Below are 26,297 nucleotides of genomic sequence, written 5' to 3' on the forward strand. Positions count from 1 at the left end.
GTACCACAGCCCTGGTCAGTAAGGTGACAAATGACAGGTGATACCCAGCACAGTGCTTGGCACAGTGAGTGTTCAATTAGTGTTGAGTGTTTAATACACCACTTCCTAGTGTACCATTTCTCTTTCATATGAAGGCAGAAAATGAACCCCTCCTATTACAGGGAAACAAATGACAGCTGTATGAAACTTAAGTGATTTGGGAGACAGTGATTTTTCTGTCATTGGTGGTATCCTATTAAGGAACTCGGGTTGGTCCCAAGTCAGGGAAATGACAGGGGTGGGGCCAGGTGGGGCCAGTGCCTGCCAACTCTGAGGTTCTGTAATCCTAAAGGCGGGAACTTGGCCACGGGCAAGTGTTCATGGTATTAAAGGCCATAGGGCAGGGTTTGCATTGCCCTAGGTAGACCACCCTCAGGTTAAAAGCTCCAGGTTTTATAAAGCGTCCCCACTGTAAGTGAAATGGGGAAAGAAGAGAGTGAGAACATTAGTTAAATAGTTTAATCAGAGCAGTTTTACAATTCTAAAATTAACAAGCAGACTTGTAATAAAAGAGCTCCAATGTTTGCAAAATGATCTTGCTTCCATTCTGAATCTGTCTTTTTATTTGTAAAGATAAGCATTACATTTAAAAGGACTCAAAATGGAGTGATTGATAATTATCATCCGTGTTTTTTGATGCAACTGATGAAATCCCTGAATGGATATTGCTTCAGCTTTGATATTAAAAAATGGCCTGACAGGAAGTCCTTAATCAGCAACTGATCACAGGTGGCCAAAAGAAAAGAGAAAAACCCAAAACTACTGTCAAGTTCATAATGTATCACATTGTTGGTGGATGACACTGGCTCCAAATATACAATTAAGCCCACAACACTTTATTACTATGAATATAATTATCATGAAACTTCTCTCACGTTGATCAACTTGCTTCTGGAGGTTTTCTTTGTTCTTTTAAACTTGCATAATAAACATGCAATGAATTATTTCTTTTGAAAGTATATTTTTTTGCAGTCTTTTTGTTTTCATACAAAGATTTCATAAAGTTGCAATGTTGCATCAGAGCATTACCAAAATAAGAGCAGGAGCACATGGGGAGGGTAAATGTGAATTTAGCGAATGAGAAGAGCCTCCTCTCGTCCTGAGACAAGCCACCCGTCTTTTTTTAAAAAGGTGCACACAAAATGCTTTTCTTACCCTCCCCCACCAGACAAAAGAATAAAGAAAAAAAACCCACAAAATCAATCTAAGGAAAAAAAAAAGATCGACATAAAGAAAATAAAGATGTTTTTTCATGCACATATCTTCTGCATAGCTCAACCCACATATAGTAAGGCACTATTTCCCTTCGTAACTGGTGTCCACGGCAATCTCTTAAGTGCTACAGTGCTCTGTGACCATTAGAGAGTTCCTTTCAGGATGGTGAAATAAAGAGGCCGGATGAGTGTGGCTGTCACGCTTCTCTGTGACTGTCCCATAGCTCAAAGGGACTTTCAGGAGTCTCGGAAGGAAATCAGAGTTATGATTGAGAGTGTTCGAAACTGTGTTCTTTCCAGAGTTCCTAGTTTGTCTGTGTATGAATTTAGGTTATTCTTCAGTCTTTATTCTCAAAGAAAATACACAAGGTGGGGGGAAAAGCACAGTCAGGTCTTCAGAAACAGTTCACTGCTCCCAGAAAGCATAGAATGCTGGCAATTCACAGATTCAGCAAGATGTTTCCAAGAGAGCAGAGAGAGAGAGACCGAGACAGACAGAAAGAGTGAATGTGCATGTTTTGGTTTTCAGAAGTAATCTGAGTCTGAGTCTAATTTAGCTGGTCCTCATACTGTTTCCGGAAACAGTCCCCTGCTGGGAAAAATTCCCAACACCTTTCTTGATACATCTTCCAGACATAAGATTCCTGGAAAAGTAAAGGAAATGTATTAACATCAGGTCCTTCCCCAGAATCTGTGCATTACCACAAAACAGAAGACAGAAAGAAACATAAATTTGTTGCATCTATATATCAAATATCTAGGTAACTGTGTAATTACACATAATTTACATGATTGGAGAAGCCCATATTCATTTAGAGAGTTCCTAACCATACCAGACCTCACTTAATGCTATTAATAATCAATCTTCATCTGGACCATAATATAATGATTTAAAAACCTATTTGTGGTATATGATTTTTAGAGTTCTTTTAAAGATATTACTATTAATTGTAACCTTCAAACTATTAACTGGAGGCAAATATCTGCAGAGGAAGATTTCAAATACTTCAGGAGAACCTTAGACATTTCATACACAATTATTTTTGACTGACCGTAATACTGTGGGTTGAAGTTCATCTGAAATCATTTGCTATCTGATTAAGCAGTCAAGGACATTACACTTGGCAAAACCCAAACTCAGCATGTTCAGCTAATAAAAGCTTAAGTTTTTTATGTGAACTTACAATTTTACTTTTTCTACAAAGGGGATCTTTGCGCACTCGTCCAGGATAAGAGGAATTTTTATTAAGATACTAGGACTAATATCTGAAAGTAATTCCAACTCTTCATGTCTCATGTACACGTATTGCCACTGCGTTCTCTATCACTTCTTTCAGAAGGTGGTATATGGTCACTGTTTACCTACCTGTCCTGTGTGCTCTGTTTCATCTTTGTTTATAAGATACATCAGAAAAAACCTAAAGATACAGAGAGACTAATCAGAGATGGATGGAATGGCAATCTCAGCATACACAGATACTTCTGATGGGCCTACAAGCTGTCAGCAGGGCAAAGAAATGGATCAAAAAAAAAATGACATGGGAACCAAAAGCTTAACATTTTTTAAAAGTATTTTTTCAAAGGAGCTAAAGTGTGTGCACAGATCATGTTACACCTCCTGGGAACGGCTATCTGCCAGGCTTGGTGCCAGATCCCACCTTCAGCGGTATCCGCATCTATTCTTCATGGGCTAGGAATCACAATCTCCACTTAGAAAACCAGGGATCAAAAAGTTTAAATAACTTGCCAAATGCCCCACAGCTGTGAATTCCAAAGCCCAGTTTTTTTTTTTTCTTTTGCTACAGTGCTACTCCGCATGTCTTCTGTTTGATATTAAAATTGGGCTAAAAACTAAGAGTTGTATTTTACCGAACTGCAGTTTGGGCTGGTCATAAACAATAGCCAGATTTCTATGTATTAAAAAAAAATGCAACTTTTAACCATGTTAAAATATAGTGCCTAAAGAGATAATGGTGCCTCAAGAGATCTGTAGGTCCTCAGAAAAGAAAAATGGAGATTCATAGATCTCTAGGAAGCAGCTGGAATCTTCCTACTTGAAATGGGAAACATGGCCAATGCTCTCTGAGAGGCTGAGTGTGTGTTCCACTTCTTCTTTTCCATATTTCCATTTCATGTTCTAGAAGGTATTCACATAAAGGGCTGCAAGTTCTTTTCTTATGTGAACCTCCTCTTGGGGACAAGGGAACCACTAGCTGTGGGACTTTCTCTCAAAGCCCGAGCTCATCATATAACGAAAAGGAAGCCATATCTCTCTTCTTCTCAGGCGTGCTGAGAAGGGGGCACTGATGAGACAGCGAGAGGCTGAAGAGTCTGAGACAGGCACACTCACAGGTAATTGGCCAGGTTGTGTTCCTGTAAAGTGTGGGTTTCAAAGCCATGTGGCACTGTGTCGAAGTAATCGTTCCCTATCCCACAGATGAAGCATTTGGTCTAGAAGACAAAGGGAAATATTAAAATGTCAGATTTCAAAAAGCAAAACAAAGGAACACACAACCCACCATGTAGGGGCAGCTGTTTGGTTTACTCGATATTTGTATGACTTCATGAGGGAAGGCTGTGCCAAGCACATGAATATTAATGTAACTGTTGCCTCAACTGTATCTTGCTGGAGGCTTAAAGGACACAAGTACCAGCAGGTGGAGAACTAAGTGCACAGAATAATGATGGCTGTGAAGCGCTATCTTTTCCTTATTTTCTCCAGCCTAAGTGAGAATGTCCACACTTAGCGATCACTCTTGTCCAGCACATTGATTGAAGTCATGTAGGCAGGATTCAGTGTATCCTCAACTGAGACCACAATCTTGGTACCTACCTGAATAAAGTCTGATGACCAAAGGGAGAAAGGTATAGATGACTCCCATTCGGAAAGGGCCAAATCAAATACCAAGCTGTGGGGTGTTCAATCCATGACTGTTAGAGGGTCTGCTGTGTGCCAGGCACCGTGCTAGGTACAGAATTAACCAGTGAACAGGTACTGGGGTAACTTTCTACTCTAGGGATGGGGTGCTGCTCTTTCTGCTCCCTGCTTGTTCTCTGCGAATCTCTTAGAGCAGCACCTGCTTCGGTCTGCCATCCGCAGGACTGGCACACAAAACCCACGGAGAAGCAGGCTTTCGGTTTTACTAGAATTTCATATGTATCAACTCGAGTGAATTGAATCACTGTGGCCCTCATGTGGCTCCAGATGTTCATCTTCCTTGCAAATTAGAAACTATTTAATACCATTGAAGGCATGTTTACGATGCCATAGATTCTAGGACCTCGACTTCAGATGATTAATTTATTAAATTCTCTCTGCCTTATTGATCAACAACTGCGGGCAGCGATAGGCCATAGTCAGCAATAAGTCTTTACAGCACTGGATGTCTTAACTAAATGGGTACATACTTAACAGCTCACCCCTGAGCCTGCCCCTCCTCTGTGTTACCTCTCGCAGTTACTCTGGGGGTAACTGAGCCACCATCTGTCTGATAGTTCATGCTGGAAATCCGGGTATCCTCCCTGCTTGCTCCAAACCCCTTATCCTCTACATCTGGCTAATCACCCACTTCTCACGCCAACTCCATCTGGTTCCTACATCTTCAGTGCATTTCTTCAGCAGGAGCTGCATAATCTCTCGCTGAAAAACTGCTCGCAGCCCGCTTCCCTGCCCCTGATCTCACCAGTTGCTAATGTACTCCCCAGGTTTTAAACCACAGTTATCTTTGTAAAATGTAAAGCCCACCACCCTGCTTAAAACTCATTTCTGATTTTCCACAGCCTGTAAGTTATCCTATAAAGTTCTCCTTTGAGTTACTATAAAGGGTTCAACGTACTGCTCTGCAATTGCCTGTGTACTTATATGTCAGTGAATCCATCATTTTGAAGGGGTGGTTCTCCTGCTCCTTGAGGGGTGGACAGGGCCATATTAGTTTGGATGCAGCCAGAGCCTGCCACGGTTCCCACCTGGCACACTGGCCGGTGGTATGTATTGCCCGGATTGGAAACAGGCCAAGGCAGTCACATGTCACTTATGTCCTCCTCCTCCTTTCTCCCGCATTCATGATCCTTGGATAAAGACAGGAAGTAAAACAAGTGCCCATGGCAACAAAGCTGAGCCAGACACGGAAAGACTCACCTCCATGTCTTCTTTGACTTGCTCCTGCTGGTCTCTCAGTTCTCCGAAAGCATCAATAATTAAACCTAGTGTGCAATAAAAACGCACTCTAATCTTTATCAACCAGAGAAAAATAATTAAATTCACAGCCCCTCGGCTCATCCTTTCAAGGACAGGGAGAAGGTACAGCCATGCCCGGAAATGCTCAGGACGTGGAATAACTTGTGAGCACACACCCCATAGTCCTCCTAGGGTGGCAGCATTCTCTCTTTGGGGGCAGGAGGGGTTTCAAAATGAAGGGACAGAGCAGAAAAAACCTTCCGTTACCCACACAGAGGGTAGGTTTCCCGTCCCTTTACTCTGAGAAAGAGTAATTGTGATTTCTGGTTGGAAAGTGCAGAAAACTCCACGAAGGAGATTTTCAGGTACCAATCTGGAAATCAAACATTACCATATTAACTGAGGAACATGCCTCAAATCATTCTTTTCACAAGGTCCTGACAAACTTGCCCTCACGTTATTAACTGTGTCACCAGGCACTAAACGCCCCGCGCTGTTTCCCCTCAGACCCTCTTCCTCCTCTGACTCATGGCTGCACCTCTTCTTCCGAGGGATTTACAAGTTTGCTCTCATACAAAAACACATCACTGTCACACTCAGTAAAGACACAGAGGATGGATTATGAGTCCTTTAAACTTGTTCATGTACTTTACTGAAAAAAAAGTTCGTTTTTGTGCCTGTAGAACTTAGAGGATAATACCATGTGTGTAGACATTTAATTCAAGCCAGAATCAGTGGATGAGCAGAAAAAGAAGAGTGATTTTTTTTCTGAGGGAGGAAAACACCACATTCCAAGTGTCCTTGTAGTAAAGGGAAGAACTGGTGGGTCGATATGGACTCTGGTTTTAAGTCGGGGCTCTGGGTCCAGACACCCTGGGTTTGGATTCCAGCCCTGACACTTAACTGTGCACTTCAGCCAGGTTACTTAGACTTCTTATGGCTCAGTTTCTCCAAATATAAACACCACCACCATTCTCACAGGACGCACGAGGGTAAACTGAGTTAATGCATGTGCCAGGCACATGGAACATATCCGACAATGGTAGGCTTAGGGTTACTGAGGAGGCACTAATTGTGCATTAGGTACTGTGCTGGGTACTTGTATATATATCACTTCTTTAAAAGAAAAACAAATTTTCAGTAATACAATGGCTTAGAGATTTATATAATTTCCATTCGACAGACCCAAAGGAGTTACATGGCTCACCCACCCAACGTTGTAAAGTCAGTAAGTGGCAAGGCAGTCAAACTGAGGAAAGTGCTCTTTCCATCAGGTTCTGGGAAAAGAGTCCAAAGAAACCTGTATCTATCTTCCCCTACACCAGCATCCATGCTTCTTTGATTTTCCCTCTACAGATTTCAAATGAAGAAATCCTGAAAGAAGAAGTTCTATTTGGATTTTCCAGAAAGGACTTGACATTCTTCCCTACCTTAATACTAGCTTAAACAACAGGTGGCTCAGATTCTAGATCCTCTTGCACTTCAGTGAAGACAGGGCTTACCTTGTATTATGGCCAAGAGAATGACAATCACAAAGAAGAAGAAGGTGATGTCAAAGATGATTCGATAGATCTCATATTCGTCGCCTGCTGGGTCTTCGATTTCATCACCGATACCCCCTCCGGCACGTACCCCGACGTACATGTGGAACATATAGCACTGGAAAAGAGAGAAATGGTCACTTCTTGGAGGAACACTGCCTGTTCTCACATTCCACAAAGCTAAGATTCTCCCTCTAGCTCCTAATCCTCACTCTGGAATCGGTGAGACTCTTGCATTCTGCATTGCCTCTTTTTGTTTCGGTATCTGTGATTGTGACGCAAACACTTGGCTCTTACACTCTGCTGCCTTTTAAACAAAAGTCCGCACTGCACACTCTGCTTAGCGCCTTCTGTCACACTTTGCGGAGAATGAGAAGCACCTCACGAGCATCTGGCACAAGGTAATCACATTTAAGTCCGCAAAACTATGTTTAATCGCCCTGTTCATGTTTTCAGCATAACAGACATAGGAGAGAGGAAGTAAAAGCATAATAAGATGGAATCTCAGAAATGAAGCGAGAAAAAACAGACCGGATAACCCTCATCTGTCATGTATGGGATATGATGCTGAAATTTTGCTACTCGAACGTGAAGAATAATGAAGAAAGACAGAGGGGAGCGGCAGTGAGGTAATAACAGCTCATGGTTTAGAGTGTGAAACATTAAAGCAAGCAATAATAAGTACAGCTCCAAGTGCCCGCTGCAGAAAAGGGAGGGGTTCTCCGCATCAGCACTGTCGACATTCTGGGCTAGATCATTCTTTGTGTGGGGTCTGTCCTGTGCATCGAGGATATTTTAGAAAGATCCCTGGGCTCTACCCCTCAATGCCAATTGCACCCATCCCGCGGATAACCAAGAATGTCTGCAGGCATTGCCAGTTGTCCCCTGGGGGGCAAAATCTCAACAGTTGAGAGCCAATGGCTGAAAGCATCGTAGTTTATCTTCATTCAGGGCCTCAGATTTAGCAACATTTCACCCCTCTCTGCTGATCATTCATGCTCCCAAACACCACCCTGCCCCCTACCCACGCCCCTCTGATACTATCCCCAATGCTAGATCTTGGCTTGCACATTCTCCTTTTCTTGAAAAATCATTTCCCATTCTCATCCCTTCCTTTCATCCCTTTGACTCTCAGTTAATAATCCTTCCTCCATGACACCTTCTTAAACTGTTCCAGACACGCTAATTTACCCAACCAATGTCCCCCACCAGTGCAAGACCCATTTACCCACTGTCTGCCATAATGAAGGGGCAAAGGCCTTGAGACAGTGTCTTCTCTTGGGGAGACATCACAGTCCCCTGGTTTTCTTCTACATTTCTGCCCGTTCCTTCTCAGCCTCCTTGGCCACTTCTGCCTGTCTCCCTGTCTTTTCATGAACCAATGCCCGAGCACTGGGTTCTCTGACCTTTCTTCTGTTAGGACACTCCCTTGCCCAGGTTCATACTTAAGTTCTCATCTCTGTGCTAATCACTTAAAAACATTTCTATTTACACCGTGGGTCTCCTTCCTGAATTTCAGACCTGTATTTCCAATTTACCTATTTCTGATGCTTTATGATCTCCTCACTCCAATAGGATTGCTTCATTACAAGAAGAACTGTTTTGGTTACTCCTCTGTTATCAGTGCCTAAAAGAATGTCCACCACATGACAGGAACTTATAAATCACTTGTGGAATGAATGAGGAGTGAAAGTCATGACTGATCAGCGTTCTCATGGAGACTTCATTGCCTCGACCCATAAACCTCAAATTCTCAGATCACCTTAAAAAGCACAAGGTGCAGGCATAGGACCGGCAGCAAGGGAACACCAAAATGCTCATAGTTCAACAGCTAATCGTGATAGATACAGATAAAAGGTTTCCTGGGTCAGACGCCTGGAATTTAATGAACAGAATTTAAAAAAAGATCGGATCACTCAGAAAGGAAGTTTGTCAGCCTGGCACACCATGAACAGATTATCACAAGGCAGCTCTGCTACTGTTCCCCCTCCCCCCACCCTGCAGAACTGTTCTGGAGCTCAGGTACGGGGTCCCTCTTGCAGAGAGGCCCAGAAAATCATTCTCTGGAACCCAGTGAGCCCAATGGTGCCTAAACCAAACCATGCACCTGGATCTCCTAGAGGCACAAACACTGGGATTCTGGGTACCCCATACTGAACCAAACTCTGGAGTAAAATTTTGAAGACAGTCACTTAAAACAGTACCCTTGGGACACTGCATTAATTTCCAATAGCTGTGTGTCTAAAACAGTGCTTGAAACTCAGAACAGTGGATCTGTAGGAAGAGGAAATTTTATTTTCACTGTATACTCTTGCATACTGTTAGGATTATTTTTACCATAAGCATTTATTTTTATTAAGAAAAAGATCGGGTTGTACGTTTTTCTCCAGATCTGTCTTCGTATATGCTCAGTCGTGGCCACGGGACATAGATAATTATTGCAGCTGCCTGCTCCTCACTTAGTGAACATAGGCCATCCTTTCCTGGCTTCACCATACTTACCTTTGTTTGCAATCCCCTCTCTGGATTGGACTCAGTTCTGACACTCTGCCTGGCTCTGGTCTGGCACTTCTCCATATCCAGTTCTGGCCCTTTGGCTCCCACACTCATACTATATCCATGTTGGGCCAACAGTGTATCACTGCAACTCCCCATCCAGGTTCTGGAATGTCCTAGCTCTCCAAGTCCTGCTTCTGTGACATGTAGGGGACGAAGATCATCTAGCTCCTTCCTTTTGCTAAATCTTGCTAACCAAGACTTTGGAGTATAATTTGGCTTCCAACATAGAGTTTGTGTTGACGTGTGGCACAAACTCTTGATGAGTAGGATGTTGGTATTCTGACTCATACATCTCACTCTTAGGAGCCTGGTTATTAGGAGTCTGTCCTCAAGAGAATGATTCACTTTTACTTTCTAGACATGCACAGCTGGAGACAAGACCATGGAAATGGGGCTGAATTACCAAAGTAAATGTCGACTGTTAACTATTCTAAGATTTTCAGATCTCAGTCATCTAGCCTCTCCCAGCAATATCCCTGTCTCTCTGTTCACCTTGATTCTGTGGCAACTCCCATGCCAAAAAAGGGATTCCACCATATTTCAATAATAGGCTTATGGCCACGCGGAAAAGATAGGTAGTCTTATGGATTTGATTATTTAGGCTTAATAAGATACTATGTTGTAAAAGAATAAAATGCATGGTTCACCTGTGGGATTTTGATACTTATTTTACCAACCTTAACCTTCACTACCTGGTTATCCCCAGAAATAGTAGGTAGATGGCTGCTGCGGTGGAGTATGAGATAGTGTGGTAAACACTGTGAGCAGGGGGCCATCAGGTTATCATTCTGCTCTGGAAAATGGAAAACCTCTTTTTTTTTTTTTTTCAAAGATTTTATTTATTTATTTGACACAGAGAGACAGCCAGCGAGAGAGGGAACACAAGCAGGGGGAGTGGGAGAGGAAGAAGCAGGCTCTTAGTGGAGGAGCCTGATGTGGGGCTCGAACGCAGAACACTGGGATCATGCCCTGAGCCAAAGGCAGATGCTTAACCACTGCACTACCCAGGCGCCCCAGAAAACTTCTTGTTCAGCTTCCTTCTCACAAAATCAGCTCCGACCTGATTGTCAGAGCTGGAGAATGGAAAGATGTCATTCCAGGAGAATCTGAGTCACAAGGAAGGAAGGTGCCTGGCACTACAGATGCTGGAAATAGTTGTTAATTCTCAAAATTTACTATTCTGTGGCTTCTCCCCCAGTCATCTCAATGGACTCATGTCGGGGTTAAACACTGTTTACGGCAGCGTTAGGAAAACGGAGGAGGAACAGTTTCTGGTCGATTGGTGAAGATCTTTATAAGATCTTTATCCTGACCAAAGAGAAAAGGGGTGGGGGGGGAGAGATAGAGACAGAGACAGATTACTTGTTGAGAGAGTAAAATAAGTGATTTGGAATGCGGGTGCCCGGATGGCTCAGTCGGTTCAGCGTCCGACTCGATTTTGGCTTAGGTCATGATCTCAGGGTCGTGGGATCGAGCCCTGCGTAGGGCTCCCCACTCAGCATGGGGTTTGTCTCCCTCCGCCCCTCCTGTTCCTCCTGCTCCCCCTGCTCCCTGGCACACTCTCATTCTCATAAATAAATAAATCTTGAAAAAAGAAAAGAACAATCATCTAAGCTGGTTACTTCCCTAGGAGTGCCATGTTATCTCAACCACCTGGAAAGTTTTTTGGGCTTTTTTGCCCCCCCTCCCCCAAATACACAGGTCTTGACACCTTCCCTGCAGTTTCTGACTCAAGGGATCTGGGGGTGGCCTCACCGACCTGTGGATTCATACAGAGCTGCCCTGGTGAATGGTCTATGCATTGGAGGTTGAGAACCACCCCTTTTGAGACGAATGTCTTTATATATGGCATGCCGGTCTCCCTGGCTGTCTAGCTCCAATCATCTTTCTGCCCAGGGCTTTGGAACTTTGGGTCATTTTTCACTTTCTTCTCCTAAGTTCTTCGAGAGGAGGTTCAAATTCTTTTCGGATACTGCTGGCTTAATTAGATTCTCAGGCTCAAAACAGCATGATCCTAAATAAATAAGTAGAGAAAGAAAAGAAGGAAGAAAGGAAAGAAGAAAGAGAGAGGAGGGGAGGAAGGAAAGAAGGAGGAGAGAGAGGGAGGAGGCCAGCGAAGTCTGAAGCATCGGCAGCTAGTCTGGAAAACTGCAGCTACAGCGCCACCTGCTGTTAGGTTTGAAACACTGGCCGGTGAACCAGGACCCGGTGAAAATCTAAAATGTTCCTGCAATACTAGGAAACAACCAGAAATAACAAAGGCAGTGGAAGCTCAGCATGATGCCCAGAAAGTAGGGCAAGAGTGAAGAAAACCTATCTCAAGCAAACAATACTAGGCTTCCCTCCGTGAAGACTAAATGCTGGAGACGGATATAAAGGAAAGATTCTCTTTTGAGAAGTTCATGAAAGAAATCAAACCTGACCACCTCCTACTCCATCCTTCTGTCTTGCTAGCTACTTGGTTTTGCTAAGCCATGACTTCTGATGAGCACTACCATAAGCGATCAGTTACGTTTTACATGTTGTTGGCTTGTTCAAACCTCGCTGCACAAGTATCAGTAACAGGCAAATTAAAAGGCATTTTGAGACCTAACACTGTAAGGGAAATCTAGGCAATATGGCTTCTGATGCGATAGTTTTTAAGAACAATCAGCTAGATGTGGGCGTGTGCAACGGTACGCAGCCTCCTGTGTGGATGGCCCGCTCGTCAGCCATACACAGTTGTGACAGAGCTGGCAGCTGAGATGTTTGTATCTTGGCACTGAGTCTAATTTTGCAAGAAAACACATCTAAGAGGTATCCTTGTGATGTCCCCAACCTCGCCCCAGCCAAAGGCAAGACAGAAAGCTTGTCATTATGCCTAGAGATACAAACACGCACAACAGAGCTGGTGGTAGGTAGTCTCACTGGTAAGGGCAGAAATCCCTTCCACTGAGGCAGAATCCAGGCTCAGTCCTGAGCCCATAGTTGAAAATTTCAAGAAGCTTTATTCCCTCATCCTAGAGCGAGGCAAATTTGTCTGCCTTTTCCATTCACGCCCCATGCAGTTGGTAAAGGCAGCTAGCTGTCTTTCTAACCCACCTCTTATTCAAATCATGCTTGTATTCTTCTCATAATAAGCACATTGGCAAAATTTACAAAAGCAATGGAAACACATAGAGTGATATTCAAAAAGTAGTCATCCAAGGATACCATTAGGATAATTGAACAGGTCAAATCTGACTCATGACGTTAGAAGGAGAGACTAGGATATTGCAGGGGTCCCAGTGTGGTAGGAGGCAGGGGGATGAAGGCCACACTGTTCCTACTCCCTAAGACAGGCCCCTCAATGCCACTACCTGAAGTCATCCCACCTTTCCAGCATTCTTCAGCAATGCATGAGGACCATACCCTCTGAGAATGCATGACCTCAGTAAACCTTTGGACCAATGAGTGTGGACTTTGAGATTTAGATCCACAGGGGATGGGGTGGGAGGGGGTTCTCCTGGACTAAAAATGAATCTCCCTGGTGTCAGTGGAGACACAACAACCTGGTATTAGTACTTCCTGAGTTTCTTTTGTGCCTTGCCACCTCCTCCAGCCTTCTGATCCCCACCCTGCCTCTAGCCAGCTGCTACCCCTAGTCTTCAGGGTCCTCAGGTAGGGAAGGCAAGGTGAATATTAAAAGCAGCTCCCAGAAGAGGAGGTAAAGGATCTCTAAAGTACTTCCTTACTGATTGTAAAGTGTTGCGTGTTAGCGACTCTGGTGGGTGTTATGCTTTAACCAATGACCAGTGTCTTACTGTGTAAGTTTACTTTCTGCTTAATCTATGGTCCTACTCCCTATAGGAACCCTTGTTAACAGTTTCCTACGTATCCTTCCAGAAACACTGTATCCATATTATAGCATATCTAATATGTACATTCTAGTGCGTGTGTGTGTGTGTGTGTACACACAATTAGGATCTTATCATAATACTGTTCAAGATCTGCTTTCCCCCCAACTTAAATGCAATTTGTATGCTTTTCTATATCAACATGTGCAGATCTGTATTATTTTTAAATAGCTACTACTTTTCCATTGTATGGATTTGCCATAATTGACTTAATCGGGACTCCTGATAATTTAGATTATTTCCAGTTTGTGATAACAGCGAGTATCCTTGAACATACGGGGGCATATTTGTAAATAAATACTTAAATCAATACTAGCAGTGGAACTGACAAGGCAAAGGGTAAGTACAATTAAAAATGTGAGAGATATTGCAAAATTTCTCTAAAATTACAGTGTTAATTTAAATTCCCAACAACTGTTCATGAAAGTGCCAGTTTTCCCTCAATTAAACAACTGTGGGTATTAACAAACTTAAACATTTTGCAAACCTGATAGGTAAAAAGTGGCGCTCAGTTGTTTTGATTTGCATTTCTTTAATTACAATAGAGGGTAAGTATTTTCCCAATTTATAAGCTGATTGAATTTTACCACGTGTTGTCTAGACATAGTCTGTTTATTTTTCTATTGGCTTGTTTCTTTCCTAGTGATGTGATAAGGACTCAGTAAATTAAGGACACTGGCCCTTTGTTATAGTGTTGAGTATATTTTCCCCAGTTTCTCATTTGTCTTTAAGATTTTGCTTACAGTTATTCCTTTTTAAAGTAAGGTTTTAGGCTTCTGTGCATCTTAGGTTTTATGTCATACTCAGAAATACCATTTCCCATTTAAAAATTGTTATTATTTCAAAAGTCAAATTCTGTTCTTTTTTTGCATTAAAATATTTGTTTCATTTAGAATTTATCTTTATTTAAAGAACTAGGCTGGTAGCAGTTTTTATCAAAATTTCCTCAAAAGCACATCCATAGTACCGATACCATTTATTGAATTCTTTTTCATTCATGATTTCAAAAGCCACTTTTATCATATTTCTAATTTCCAAGTTTATCTTAATGTTTTTCTAGACTCTCTATCCTACCCCACAGATTTATCATTTTCTAATTCAAAACATGCCTGAAGTATTCGTTTTTATAATATTAGTTCTCTCTCACTACTTTTTTGGGATGTTTATTTTTTCTAGAGTAATCTAACTATCATGTTGTTAGTCTTTTACCCCACTAACCCCATTTATATAGGTATTTTGATTTGGTGCTCATTGAAGAGTCATCTCCTTTCAGGTAGAGGTAAATATTTCCAGTCTAAGAGCTCATGTTGCATAACCTAACGATTTGCCATTTTCAGAGAGGTGGGTTACGGAACAGTGACAGAGTAACATGAAAACTTTCACATCCACTGATTTTAAAACCAAGACTAAAAAGGTAATTCAAGCCAGGATACTGAATATAAAAGCAAAAGCCAACAGTTAAGAGATATATTTTTGGACTTAAGTGATGTCACTTAATATCTGGACTTCAGGAATGTTAATACCATTAAAGTGAACAAGTCACTAAGGCTTCAAAATATTACCCAAGGAAATAATGTTACCTGCTGTCCTGGAATCTAAAGCTAAAGCCCTGATATTAATCCTTCAAATTCTAAGTTATTTATGTAGGAAATCTATTCATTATCAGTTTGGTGCAGCAGATGTGCAAAAATGGTAGAAATGGTCCTTTATGTTCCATAAACATTGAAAAACGGTTTTTTGTATGCCACATAACTTTTTACTGTGTGTGCTGTTTTCTCTTCCACGTGGCTGAAGAGTGACTACACAGCCACTCAGACTGAAGAAGCAGGAGAAATTTTTCATTCATACGAGATCAAGTGTATGAACTTACCGTTAGCATGTCATCACATTTCATATCTGGAGTGTCACCGTCTTCGCTTTTATTGTAGAATTTTCGGAAAAAATTGAATGCCACCACAGTATATAGGTATACGACAACAGCTAATAAGCCAACAGTTAATACAAGCTGGAAAGAAATGTGACATTGAAGATGCATTAGAAATGCAGGACTGGCATAGCTGACATTAGTGTGTGAGGAAAGCATTCTATGAGCACATAGCTGGATTTGTTGACTGGAAAGTAATGGAATCCATACCTCATTCCATACCTTTCTTACCCCCTAAGGGGGGAAATTTATTTTCATATTCTCTTCATTTTATCAAGTTTTCAGACTATTTCATGCACAACTTGCCTACTTAATTGGCTAGTAAATGCATACTACAGCTACAATAGGAATAAACTCTGATTTACTTTTACGTCCAAATTGATCATAGTATGCATATGTTGAAAACATGACTTTCACCAACTTGGTGAAAATATATTTCAAGTTTTATCACAGAAACTCTAAACAGACCAAAATGCATTCTTTTTTCTGTCTCCTTCCTCTGACTACAACAAATCCCTATGTTCTGGACTGTGGCAGCATACATTAAGTCGTTCAAAAATCACTTTATAAGGGCACCTGGGTGGCTCAGTCGTTAAGCGTCTGCCTTCGACTCAGGGCGTGATCCCAGAGTCCTGGGATCGAGCCCCACATCAGGCTCCTCTGCTGGGAGCCTGCTTCTTCCTCTCCCACTCCCCCTGCTTGTGTTCCCTCTCTCACTGGCTGTCTCTCTGTCAAATAAATACATAAAATCTTTAAAAAAATCACTTTATAATTATCTGGAGAAAACATGTTATTTGAATAGAGGGCTTAATTCACTTCTACAAATTAAGTACAATGTCACTGTGAATTTCTGCATGTTTTACCTAGAAGGACTATGAAGCTGTCTAGATTTCTGCAAATGAAAAACTGATAGCTCAAAAAAAAAAAAAAAGGAATAATCACAACAAAATTTTAGAAGTTAATTGAAACTAGTGCCAGAACTTTTGTGTGAAAATACACAATAGACACAGCATCTCCAGTTTTTAAAATATATTAGGAATTCAATGCTGTCAATGAATAAGCACAGTAACGCTTTTTTGCTGATGTCATACGTTCAGAAACTAAAGAGACGTATGTAAGAACAATGTGCTGAAATTTAGGAAACTAAAGGTCATGAAAATTTAACTGTGAATCATATGAATTTAACAGAGGACACAGTTCCAGTTTTTTGCAGGGCCGTCGATTTACTGGATTATACAATTATGGAAAAGGACTCTGTTAAGCCAAATAACTGACAAAGAATGTGTTACTTCCCAGTGGACACTTGATAGAGAATGAATCAATTACTACATGCCTCTATGGTAAGTTTATTAATAATGAAAGTTTTCACATTACAGTTGGGCTCCATTAAAACGTACATTGATTATCTGAAACTAAGCCATCATGTACGTACTCTAAGTATGACCCTGTCAAGCATGAAACTATATTATTTTGTCTGCCCAATGTAAAAGTCGAGAAAAGAATACCCAGATACCCACTTTTGAAATAGTACATTAAATTAAGAACGAGGCATCTCGTGCTTTATTACTATTACAGCTAGTGCCGCAGGATGCTACACAGTTTGGTTCCTATAGTATCAAATGGAGTGAACATCATATTGGGAAAAAATTATTTCCTGGGGTGTTTTGTATGTGCCGGGGCCTGTGCTAACACCTCCACATTTATGTTTTTATTTAATTTTCTCCAAATCTAAAAGGCAGGTATTTTTATTGCATTCATTTTACAAAATGAGTAGAGATTTAAAAATGTTCAATGAGTTAGTGATCCAAGGTCACTCAGAGAATCAGTCAAGCCATGACTTGAATGTGGGTTTAGGGGACTCTTCAACTAATAATCCTCATGGTTTATAAAAGAAAAAAATGCAGACCCTCCATTCAAAAAAATCTTTACAACTGTACATTGCCATTGGAGGTTGGGTTTATTTGGGTTAGCTATTTGTTGGGTTTTCTTGGTTTTTGCAGGAGGGAAAAAAGATCAGCTTTTACCTGCTTGCCATTGTGCGTTACCGATGACAAGATGGTTCTTAGCGTCTTGAATCCCATAGCAATGTCAAGAAGATGAGCAGCAAAAAAAAAGTTGTTATAGTGTCCAAGAACGGACATAGTCATATACCAGGCCAGGTAGAGGAAGGACTGAGAAGACAAAACAGGAGGGAAGCATATCAGAAGATAGAATGAGTGACTATTGTCAAAAGCTATTCTGATTTCATTCTACTATAATCACTTCATTTACTTTACCTTCTTAGTCTATACATTTACATCATTCTAATTAGTGACATCGGTTTGTGTATTTTATTTTCTTTTGGTTTGTTCTGAGAGGTTCAATGTCATTCTCTCCTTTATATCAGAGAGAGTGTTCTTGCAAATCTTGCCACAGAGAAAATTTTATTGACTTAATATTTGGTAGCAAAGTGTCTCTACCTCAGCGCTGCTGACAGTTTACACTGGATAATTCTTTGTTGTGGGCGCTGTTCGGGGCATTGTGGGATAGTTAGTAGCAACCCTGGTCTCTACTCGCCAGATGCTAGTAGCTCCCTTCTCCCTTGGTAGCTATGGCCACCAAAGATGTCCCCGGACATTGCCAAATGTCACTTGGGGGACAAAACTGCCCCTGCTGGGAGCCCCTGCTCTGCTGGGAGCCCCTGCTCTACAGTCAACCAAAGAACCAATAGACGTTCCCTTCTTCTTTTCCTTTGCTCTTTCATTTTTTATTTACGTACTCACTAAATCCGTGTTTGTAGAGACCTACTAGTTATAAGAGATTATATGTGGTGTCTTAACCAAGCATCTCACTTTACATGAGCCAAAGCAAGTTGAGGAGAAAAATGCAAATACTATTTAATGTCACTGAAGGCTATAATAAACTTAATAATACAGTTGGTATGAAATGTAGAAATTTTGATTACAATCAACATACAGGATTAACTTTACAGAGGCTAGAAAATGTATATGCTTTTTGAGGGGAGGAGAATGAATAAAGTAGAAGAAAAGATACTGTGATCATGCTTACTTCTGGATTAGAGTCTCTTGGGCAAAAGTCATGTTTTGTCAGTGGGGTCAGGAGATGCCTATTTTGGGAAAGGGTGGAAACCTTCATTTTGACTAGAATATATCTTCAGTCTTAGAACAAAAACAAGACAGAGGGGGGTGAAGTGGTACAGAGTTTTTATGGGCAGCTTGGGGCTGAAGTTAAAAATCAGGCTGAAAAAAAGAAAACAATATTTGAAAACAGACACTGAGATAAGTCTATGCAGAATGTGCTCGCTCAAGAATGACAGTTTCTGTTTCAGAAGATGAGTCTGGACATGTACAGCAGGGCTGGAAGGCCTCAAGGCCACATGAAGGGATGTGGGCACATCTTTTGGCCCATGAGAGCCCCTGGAGTATCGTACAGAATAATGGTGTATGAAAAGCATCTAATGAAAGTGTTTGGCATGCCTGCCAAGTGCTGGTCACGGCCCCATATATTTGCACATACAGTCTCTCGTTTTATTCTAGCAAGACCCCTGATAAGCAAGCAATTTTAGCCCCAAATTTACAAATAAGGCAAGTGAGCTAACTCAGGTCAAGCTCTTTCCTAAAAGAAGGTGCAAGTGGCAGAGCCATTACATTAGGACACCACTGGCTGACCCCACAGGTTGGCAAGGTTATGAGAGCCATGACTAGCAGCAGAACTGACCAGGGCAGAAGGGGGAATCACAGAGGACAGAATGACAATCCGATTAGGCACATAATTAAGTGTATATAGTGGTAGGAGAAGGAAAAGGAGGAGTCCAAGCTGGTCATTTGAGTGCAGGTAACAAGAACAACAAAATACTGAGAGAAAGAGAAAATGGCGGATGGGGACTGCATTTAGTGGGAAGGAGAGGGGAGGACACATTTGTCACAGGGCATCTGGATGGACACATCTAGCAGGCTATTAAGAAAGGCAAAGGGTGAGGAGAAAGGACAGGTTTGTAAGCATAAGATGGGTAAGGAACCTAATACAGGTGATAAACTGAGCCAAGGGTACGTGTGTAGACTACACGGGGATTTTGCTTAGACATCCAGATTCAGCAAATAAAAACACAGGCCGCCCAGTTACAGTGAAACATCACATAAAGAAGAACTAGTTTTTATTATTTATTTATTTATTTTTAAAGATTTTATTTTTAATCGACTGAGCCACCCAGGTACCCCCCCCATTTTAAAGTTTTTATTCATTTAATTAAGAGAGAGATGACTTTATTTTTAAGTAATCTCCCGGCCCAATGTGGGGCTCAAACCTACAACGTCAAGATCAAGAGTCACTTGCTCCACTGACGGCCAGCCAGGTGCCCCAAGAATAAATAATTTTTAGATTAAGTATGTCCCATGCAGTATTTGGGATATAAATATAAAAGTGTCTACATTTAGTTATCTGAAATTTAAATTTAACTAGGAATCATGTACTGCTACATCTGGTAACCCCAGCTGTGTTTCAGACAGAAACTACACTATTGAAGACTGAAGACATGTTGAGCGGTGACTGGCCAAACAGAAGCCATGAAACTGTAGGAGGATTAATGATATAATAATATATCAGGAAGAAGTCTGAAGAAGTCTGTCCATGCCCCAGTTCTCTGGAGAACAAGAAAACTGCATGGCAAGGTGAATATTGGGCACGCTGCAAGTACTATGGCACATGAGGAGGTCAAGGAGGATTGACCTTCGCAGACAGAGGTCAAGATGGCAGGGCTACTTGAATGGAAAACACCAGTGCTGGAGATGAGGAGGTCTCCTTTTTACTCAAGGGAGTTGCTTCCATTATTAGATGAGAAATTAGTTAATAAGGTAACAGTTGACAGTTCTGAAGGATACTTACAAGACTCGTTTTTGAGCTCTTTGGAGAGTTCTTTAAGAGATCCAGAGTTCTAGGCTCATGGCTGGGTGTGGTAGGGGTGGAGATAGAGGCAGGAGAATTTGAGAGCTGTCATGGCCTTTAGGAGAGTAGAACTAACATTCACTATAAAAGTCAGTGCTAATTATAGTGACATTTTGAGACTAAATGAGACATCCAAGGGAGAAAGCACAGAGGCAAGAACAGTGGAAGGTCTAGGGCTAGGCCTCTGGGTGTGTTCCTACGCTCCCCTTCATAGGGAAGTGCGTGAGGATGGTAAGAGGATTATGAGTCATTGGGAGATGAGCTGAGCCCAACAGCAAAGATTTGTAGTTGATCCATCCATCAGAGTTTCATGACTGTCTCCAGCAACTTCCCATAGACAGCAAATGGGACGATAAAAACAAGTGATAGTAACAGTTTTTTAAACTGAAAATTCTAAAAGTCAAAAATATCAAGCTATTGAGCAAGTCAGGGTAGTAAAATGGGACTGTCTGAGCTGACAGTGGTGGCTTTTAGTTCTAGGTGTTTTTTTTCCTTATATTTGGACATATACTTGGGCTCTATGTTTAGTTCATAGGCTCGTAGGCTCTTTGAGAAAAGAAAGATCAATCAAGAACAAAAAATATAATAATTTAATGTACTCAATTGGGGGACACTTAAATTTATCACAACTAATGTTTTAAAATTTTTATTTATTTAGAACTTTTGTTTTAACCTCTAGAAAACTTTGAAGTATACCCTTGCCCAACTAAAACCTAAATGAAAAAAAAAAAAGAAAAAGAAAAAAACATAAAAAAAATAAAACCTAAATGAAAATGCACATGAATTTGCAACTCAGTTTCAAATTTTTCTTGTATAAATACATTTTCATGTTAATTTTTTGGCTATTGAAAGAAATGGAATGAGAGATTGGCTTAATTAATCATATGTTTCCCTGGTCATTGTCAAGTAATGATGTGTATTAAATGAATTGGTATTTGATTAACTTTCTTAACGAACTGTGGATCCATATGCAGAAGCCCAGCCAACTCATCTAATGTGAGTGCAGTATACATTGTGGAAACAAAAGAGGGCTTACGTTGTCGGTGAAGACGACTCCTAGTTTCCACATCTGATACTTTACGTCGATAGAGTTCAGTCTGGAAAGACAAAAAAGAAGGATTTGTAGATAGGCACGTGAAGCAGAGACAGAGGCTCGCAAAAGCCTGCCAAAATTCCTTCCATGGGATGAAACTGGCAACCATGTCAGGAAATTAGTTCCTTCCCGGGTGGATGATGTGTTCCAGGGTTTTGTGATGGCTTTTCAGAGGGATCTTGGAAAACAAAACAAAACAAAGCATCGCCACCTTCAACTTCAAGATTTAAGAATAGCCCTTTGTTGTCCTACATCAAATTTAAGGTAAACTCACTTCTTATGTAAGAATGATTCCTGAAAACTCTGCCAAATTAACCAGCATGAGTGCATCAAGTGTCCTCACTAGCTTTCATTATAGATGGTAAATGCATTCCAACAAAATAATTTTTACTTACACTAATAAAAACTTGCATAAACAGGGACATTCATTTTACAGCTATAGTTAATTTGCCAATGAAAGGGCTTTTTCATCTTGTTTGTGTTTCTTTTTATTTTCAAAAGCATTCTCTACCCAAGAAGGGATTCACCTTGTAGACTTAGACTTACTATGATTTCCCACTTGTTCTGTGGTTGTGGGTGTATAGATATCTATGTATGAACATTTGTGCCTTTCTCCCTAGTCTGTGAACTCCCGAGCCCACCAAGCACATTATGTGATACATGGAATGTCTCTCAGTAAATACATGTTGAGTGAATACATCTTAGCATAAATATTCATGATCTTTGCAGATTAAATATACGTGTATTAAAACACACTTTCTAATTTTCATTTTTTTCAGAACTTGCCACTGATCTATGGGCCAAAAATTACAACTTTGTTAGCTTTTCCAATATTCCAGGTAACTGATATAACACAATATAATATCAGTATTATTTTCAAAAGGGCTTCTCTAGACTTTGCTGTTTTAGTCTTTGATTACTTCTTTAGTCATTTCTTTTAAGAAGGCCAATCTTAAATTATAAGTGCTAGGATCAATCACTGCTAACCAAAACTGACTTCTTAGGAGACTTCACTCCCAAAGGTTAAGTTTTAATTCACCTTAGCCCAGGACTTTTTATTTTAAGGAAATAAAGTTATCTGTGAGCTAGAATCAATTTTATTACTAAAGAAGATTTTTTTAATAAAGATTTTAAAAACATTTATTGGGGGAGGGGCAGAAGGAGAGAGAATCTCAAGCAGACTCCCTGCTGAGCGTGGAGCCCTACACGGGGCTTGATCCCACAACCCTGAGATCATGACCTGAGCCAAAACCAAGAGTCTGATGCTCAACCACCTGAGGCACCCAGGCGCCCCTACTAAAGAATGTTTTTTAAAAGTTCCATGAATGGTAACTAACATAACATTAAAAAAAATTTCTAAGGACAAGTTTAGATATTTAATAAAGAACAGCAGTTTCTGAACCCTCAAAAACAAATAAATGAAAGTTCCATAAATATTTATAATAGGTTTCAATATATGACTACATCTTCTTAAATAATGAAAAAGATGGAGAAAAAATAAACAATGTGGTAAAATGCTTGAGAGCATGATTATTTTCCAAGAGAGTGATCTAAAACAACAGAAGTATTTCTGTCAGGATGCCTGAATGTCGTAGGGCAGTTTCTTACTTGATTTAAAACACTTATTATTTTTCATCCCTATCAAACACTAGGATGACATGTTTGCTATCAGCTTCATGAAGTACTGCTGTTGGAGTGGGGCTGACCCACCCCGAGGGACGGATCATAACTGATCTAGGCCAGCCAGGGCAAGCATTTAACCTCCGGGAAACTATAAGCCAGAAGCGGAGGAGTTTTGCTAGATGGTTTTGGGATATGAGTCCCCATAAAGACACAAATGAAATGAAGAAGATGCAGGCTTTAAATATCGATAATAAAATTAGAAGAATACAGATCTAGTAAATAATGTCCACAACTAGGAAAGAGTTACAGGTAGTGTTTATTTAAAACATTTAGAAAGATGAATTTTTAAAAGATTATCTGGTTTGTGTATTAATATTATCTTAATGTGAATGAATACAAGGATGATTCATGTATCTGTTTTTGTATATATTTATTTGCCAATCAAATATATAGGGCTTGTCAATCAAATAAATAGGTGGCCAGATTACCTCCTGGGGATAGAATGGCTGCCAGCAGCCTGCATCTTCTTCATTTCACTTGTGTCTTTATGGGGACTCATATCCCAAAACCATCTAGCAAAACTCCTCCACTTCTGGCTTATAGTTTCCCCGAGGTTAAATGCTTGCCCTGGCTGGCCTAGATCAGTTATGACCCGTCCCTCGGGGTGGGTCAGCCCCACTCCAACAGCAGTACTTCATGAAGCTGATAGCAAACATGTCATCCTAGTGTTTGATAGGGATGAAAAATAATAAGTGTTTTAAATCAAGTAAGAAACTGCCCTACGACATTCAGGCATCCTGACAGAAATACTTCTGTTGTTTTAGATCACTCTCTTGGAAAATAATCATGCTCTCAAGCATTTTACCACATTGTTTATTTTTTCTCCATCTTTTTCATTATTTAAGAAGACGTAGTCTTATATTCAGAGATCTGAAAATGTTAGTAGAAAGCTCAGCACCACTCTGACCACAGTCCTTGTTTTCTGTGAAATTCTACCGTAAGGGTCTTAGTTCTCAGCACCGTCAGTATGCTCCATTTTCTATACACCAACATGGTCTTTAAGTCCCACATGCGTTTTCTTAAAGTGCCCAGGTGATATTTTGGATCTAAATTCGCAGTTTCTGTCATATATTTGCTTGTCTGATTTTATTCGTAAAAACCCTGTAACTCTAACAACTTTTCAGGTAGATTAAAAAATATATGACCAATGAGAAACGTCAGTCAAAATGTTGTTTTTTTAAATGCTAGCTAAAATATTAATCTGAGACAAAGTAATACTGCCCTACAGAGCCCTACAAATTACTACAGTTTCAAAGTCATCACATCCCTCGTTAACTGAGACCATAAATACACAAATAAGAAAGGTTGACATGTTTTAAAGGGAAGGTGACTGTTATGTTTCCTCTAAAATCATTAAGTGGCTACAATAAGAAAATACATTTCTAAAAGCACATATGCTTTACATTTATTCCAGAATTACAAGTCATCCAATTTGCAAAATACATATATATATATATATATGTATATATATATATATATATATGTATATATATATATATATATATATATATGTACACTCACACTACATATGTGTCTGTGTGAAATTCAATCTCAGACAAATTCAGTTCAACTGGTTGACATCCTTCTAGTTATATATTATTCCATTAAAGCACAGTATTAGGAGTGCCTCGTTTTAAAATTAAATTTCCAAGTAACAGCATGACAACATAGTATTTCTGGCGTATGAGTCTTTGCTATGTAAATGAAACACATTATAATAAAAGAATATGAACTTCAAACATTTCTAATACAAAGGCTACACAGGTCCCTCTTCTAAAACATAAGAAAGATTAACTTCTTTTCAGGCAGGAAGCATCAGAAAAGAAAAATATTGTGCTTCTGCGTATGTTTGACTTTGACTTAAGTGGAATTTAGGGATTAGAAAAAGCAAATTAAATTAAGAACACAAATCTTTATTTATTTTTGCTTTATGTAAATAACAAAAAAGTCACCTTCCAAAATTAGTAGGGAAAAAATATAATCATTCCATAGCTGAAAATACTCGAAGTTTAAATTAGACCTTAGTTACGTTTTCTGTTTCCCTTCTCTCTATTCCTCAGACATTGAGGGAAAAAAAATCAGTGCACTAGGACGTTCAGAAATGCCTGAATTTCTTTTTTTAGTGTAGGGCTATAGGAAAGGGCATAAGCAACACTCACACGGCCGATAGGGAGCTGTCTTTCTTCGGCTTCTTCTTCTCCCGGGCATCGCTGAAGTCCAGAGCGGCTTTGTCCATACCCAGGAGCTCGCTGATTCTGTCCCGGCCATAGAACTCTCCGTACTTGTCCATAACCTGGGGGACAGGAATGAAAGCACTTTACTGGCCTCCTGCATTAACTAACCCCCTGTATGCATATGTATACAAACCTCTATTTTTACACTTACTATATATTTGCTTTATGTTCAAGTTCACTTAAAATTCTTGTTTATGGCTCCTTTTCTGTGATCACACTGCTTAATAGGTCACAGCAAGCTTACAGCATAATACCTCTCAGAGGAACAAGATTTCTTACTCGAGAGGGAGGCATGCAAAAGGAAGAGGGTGGGCCAAGTACAGAAGAAGAGAAAGAAGATGGAATGAAAGGAACTTCAACCAAATTTGTTCTTTGTGCCAGGAATTATGGTAAGAACTTTGACTTACTTTCGCTCATGGGATTGTCACAGTATATGAGTTTCCTGTTATTAGCACCCTGTTCTGCCGATAAAGAGGTTGTGTCTTAGTAAACAGAACATGCTCAAGGTTACTAAGCTTGGCAAGAGACAGGCTGAGAAAGCCACCAGGCGGGGTCTGACCCGCAGCCAAGATCTGCACAGCCCACCCCTGGCCAAGGGCGGGCCACTTGTGATGGCATCCACTCTGGGGTCTCAGTTACCACCAGTCAACACTCCCGTTGTTTCCTGACTGGAGCAGCCCTTCAGTAACCCCTGGGGCCTTGTTGCCCCCCTCATGTCTTCAATGAAATCCTAGCATGGGTTCCTGGGCACCATCTGAATCCCTTCTGAATGACCCCCACACACACACACAGCTCACCCCCGAGCCCAGGCGGTGCAGCTCCATGACACAGCCACTCTTGGCCCAACGTTGACAGACCATGAGGGTCCCCCATGCAGTGAAAGTGGAGGCAATGGAAAGAGTAAGGAGACAAAAGCAGGAGAGAGGACCAGCCGCTGAGGGGTAAAGAGGGTAGGAAAGGAGGGCACAAGGAGGGCAGAAGGAAAGGAGGAAATGAGAACACAGGGAAAGGACGCAG

At 40.7% G+C, this 26,297-nt stretch overlaps 1 protein-coding gene across 2 annotated transcripts in view; it reads right to left on the reverse strand.

Annotated features, from left to right (window-relative positions):
* Window positions 1-277: 277 nt before the first annotated feature.
* The window catches only part of RYR2 (ryanodine receptor 2), a 711,493-nt gene continuing 685,473 nt past the window's right edge, over window positions 278-26,297 (reverse strand). For both annotated transcript variants that reach the window (XM_057308486.1, XM_057308485.1), the window contains 9 exons: window positions 25,206-25,339; window positions 21,307-21,367; window positions 17,354-17,500; window positions 15,276-15,410; window positions 6,933-7,089; window positions 5,392-5,456; window positions 3,604-3,704; window positions 2,620-2,671; window positions 278-1,897 (listed from right to left, as the gene is read on the reverse strand). In XM_057308486.1, coding sequence (XP_057164469.1) covers window positions 1,802-1,897; window positions 2,620-2,671; window positions 3,604-3,704; window positions 5,392-5,456; window positions 6,933-7,089; window positions 15,276-15,410; window positions 17,354-17,500; window positions 21,307-21,367; window positions 25,206-25,339 — 948 coding nt within the window. In that variant the 3' untranslated portion in view covers window positions 278-1,801. The remainder of the gene's footprint in view (window positions 1,898-2,619; window positions 2,672-3,603; window positions 3,705-5,391; window positions 5,457-6,932; window positions 7,090-15,275; window positions 15,411-17,353; window positions 17,501-21,306; window positions 21,368-25,205; window positions 25,340-26,297) is intronic.

The sequence above is a fragment of the Ursus arctos genome, unplaced genomic scaffold (assembly GCF_023065955.2).
Source record: "Ursus arctos isolate Adak ecotype North America unplaced genomic scaffold, UrsArc2.0 scaffold_7, whole genome shotgun sequence".
NCBI lineage: Eukaryota > Metazoa > Chordata > Mammalia > Carnivora > Ursidae > Ursus > Ursus arctos.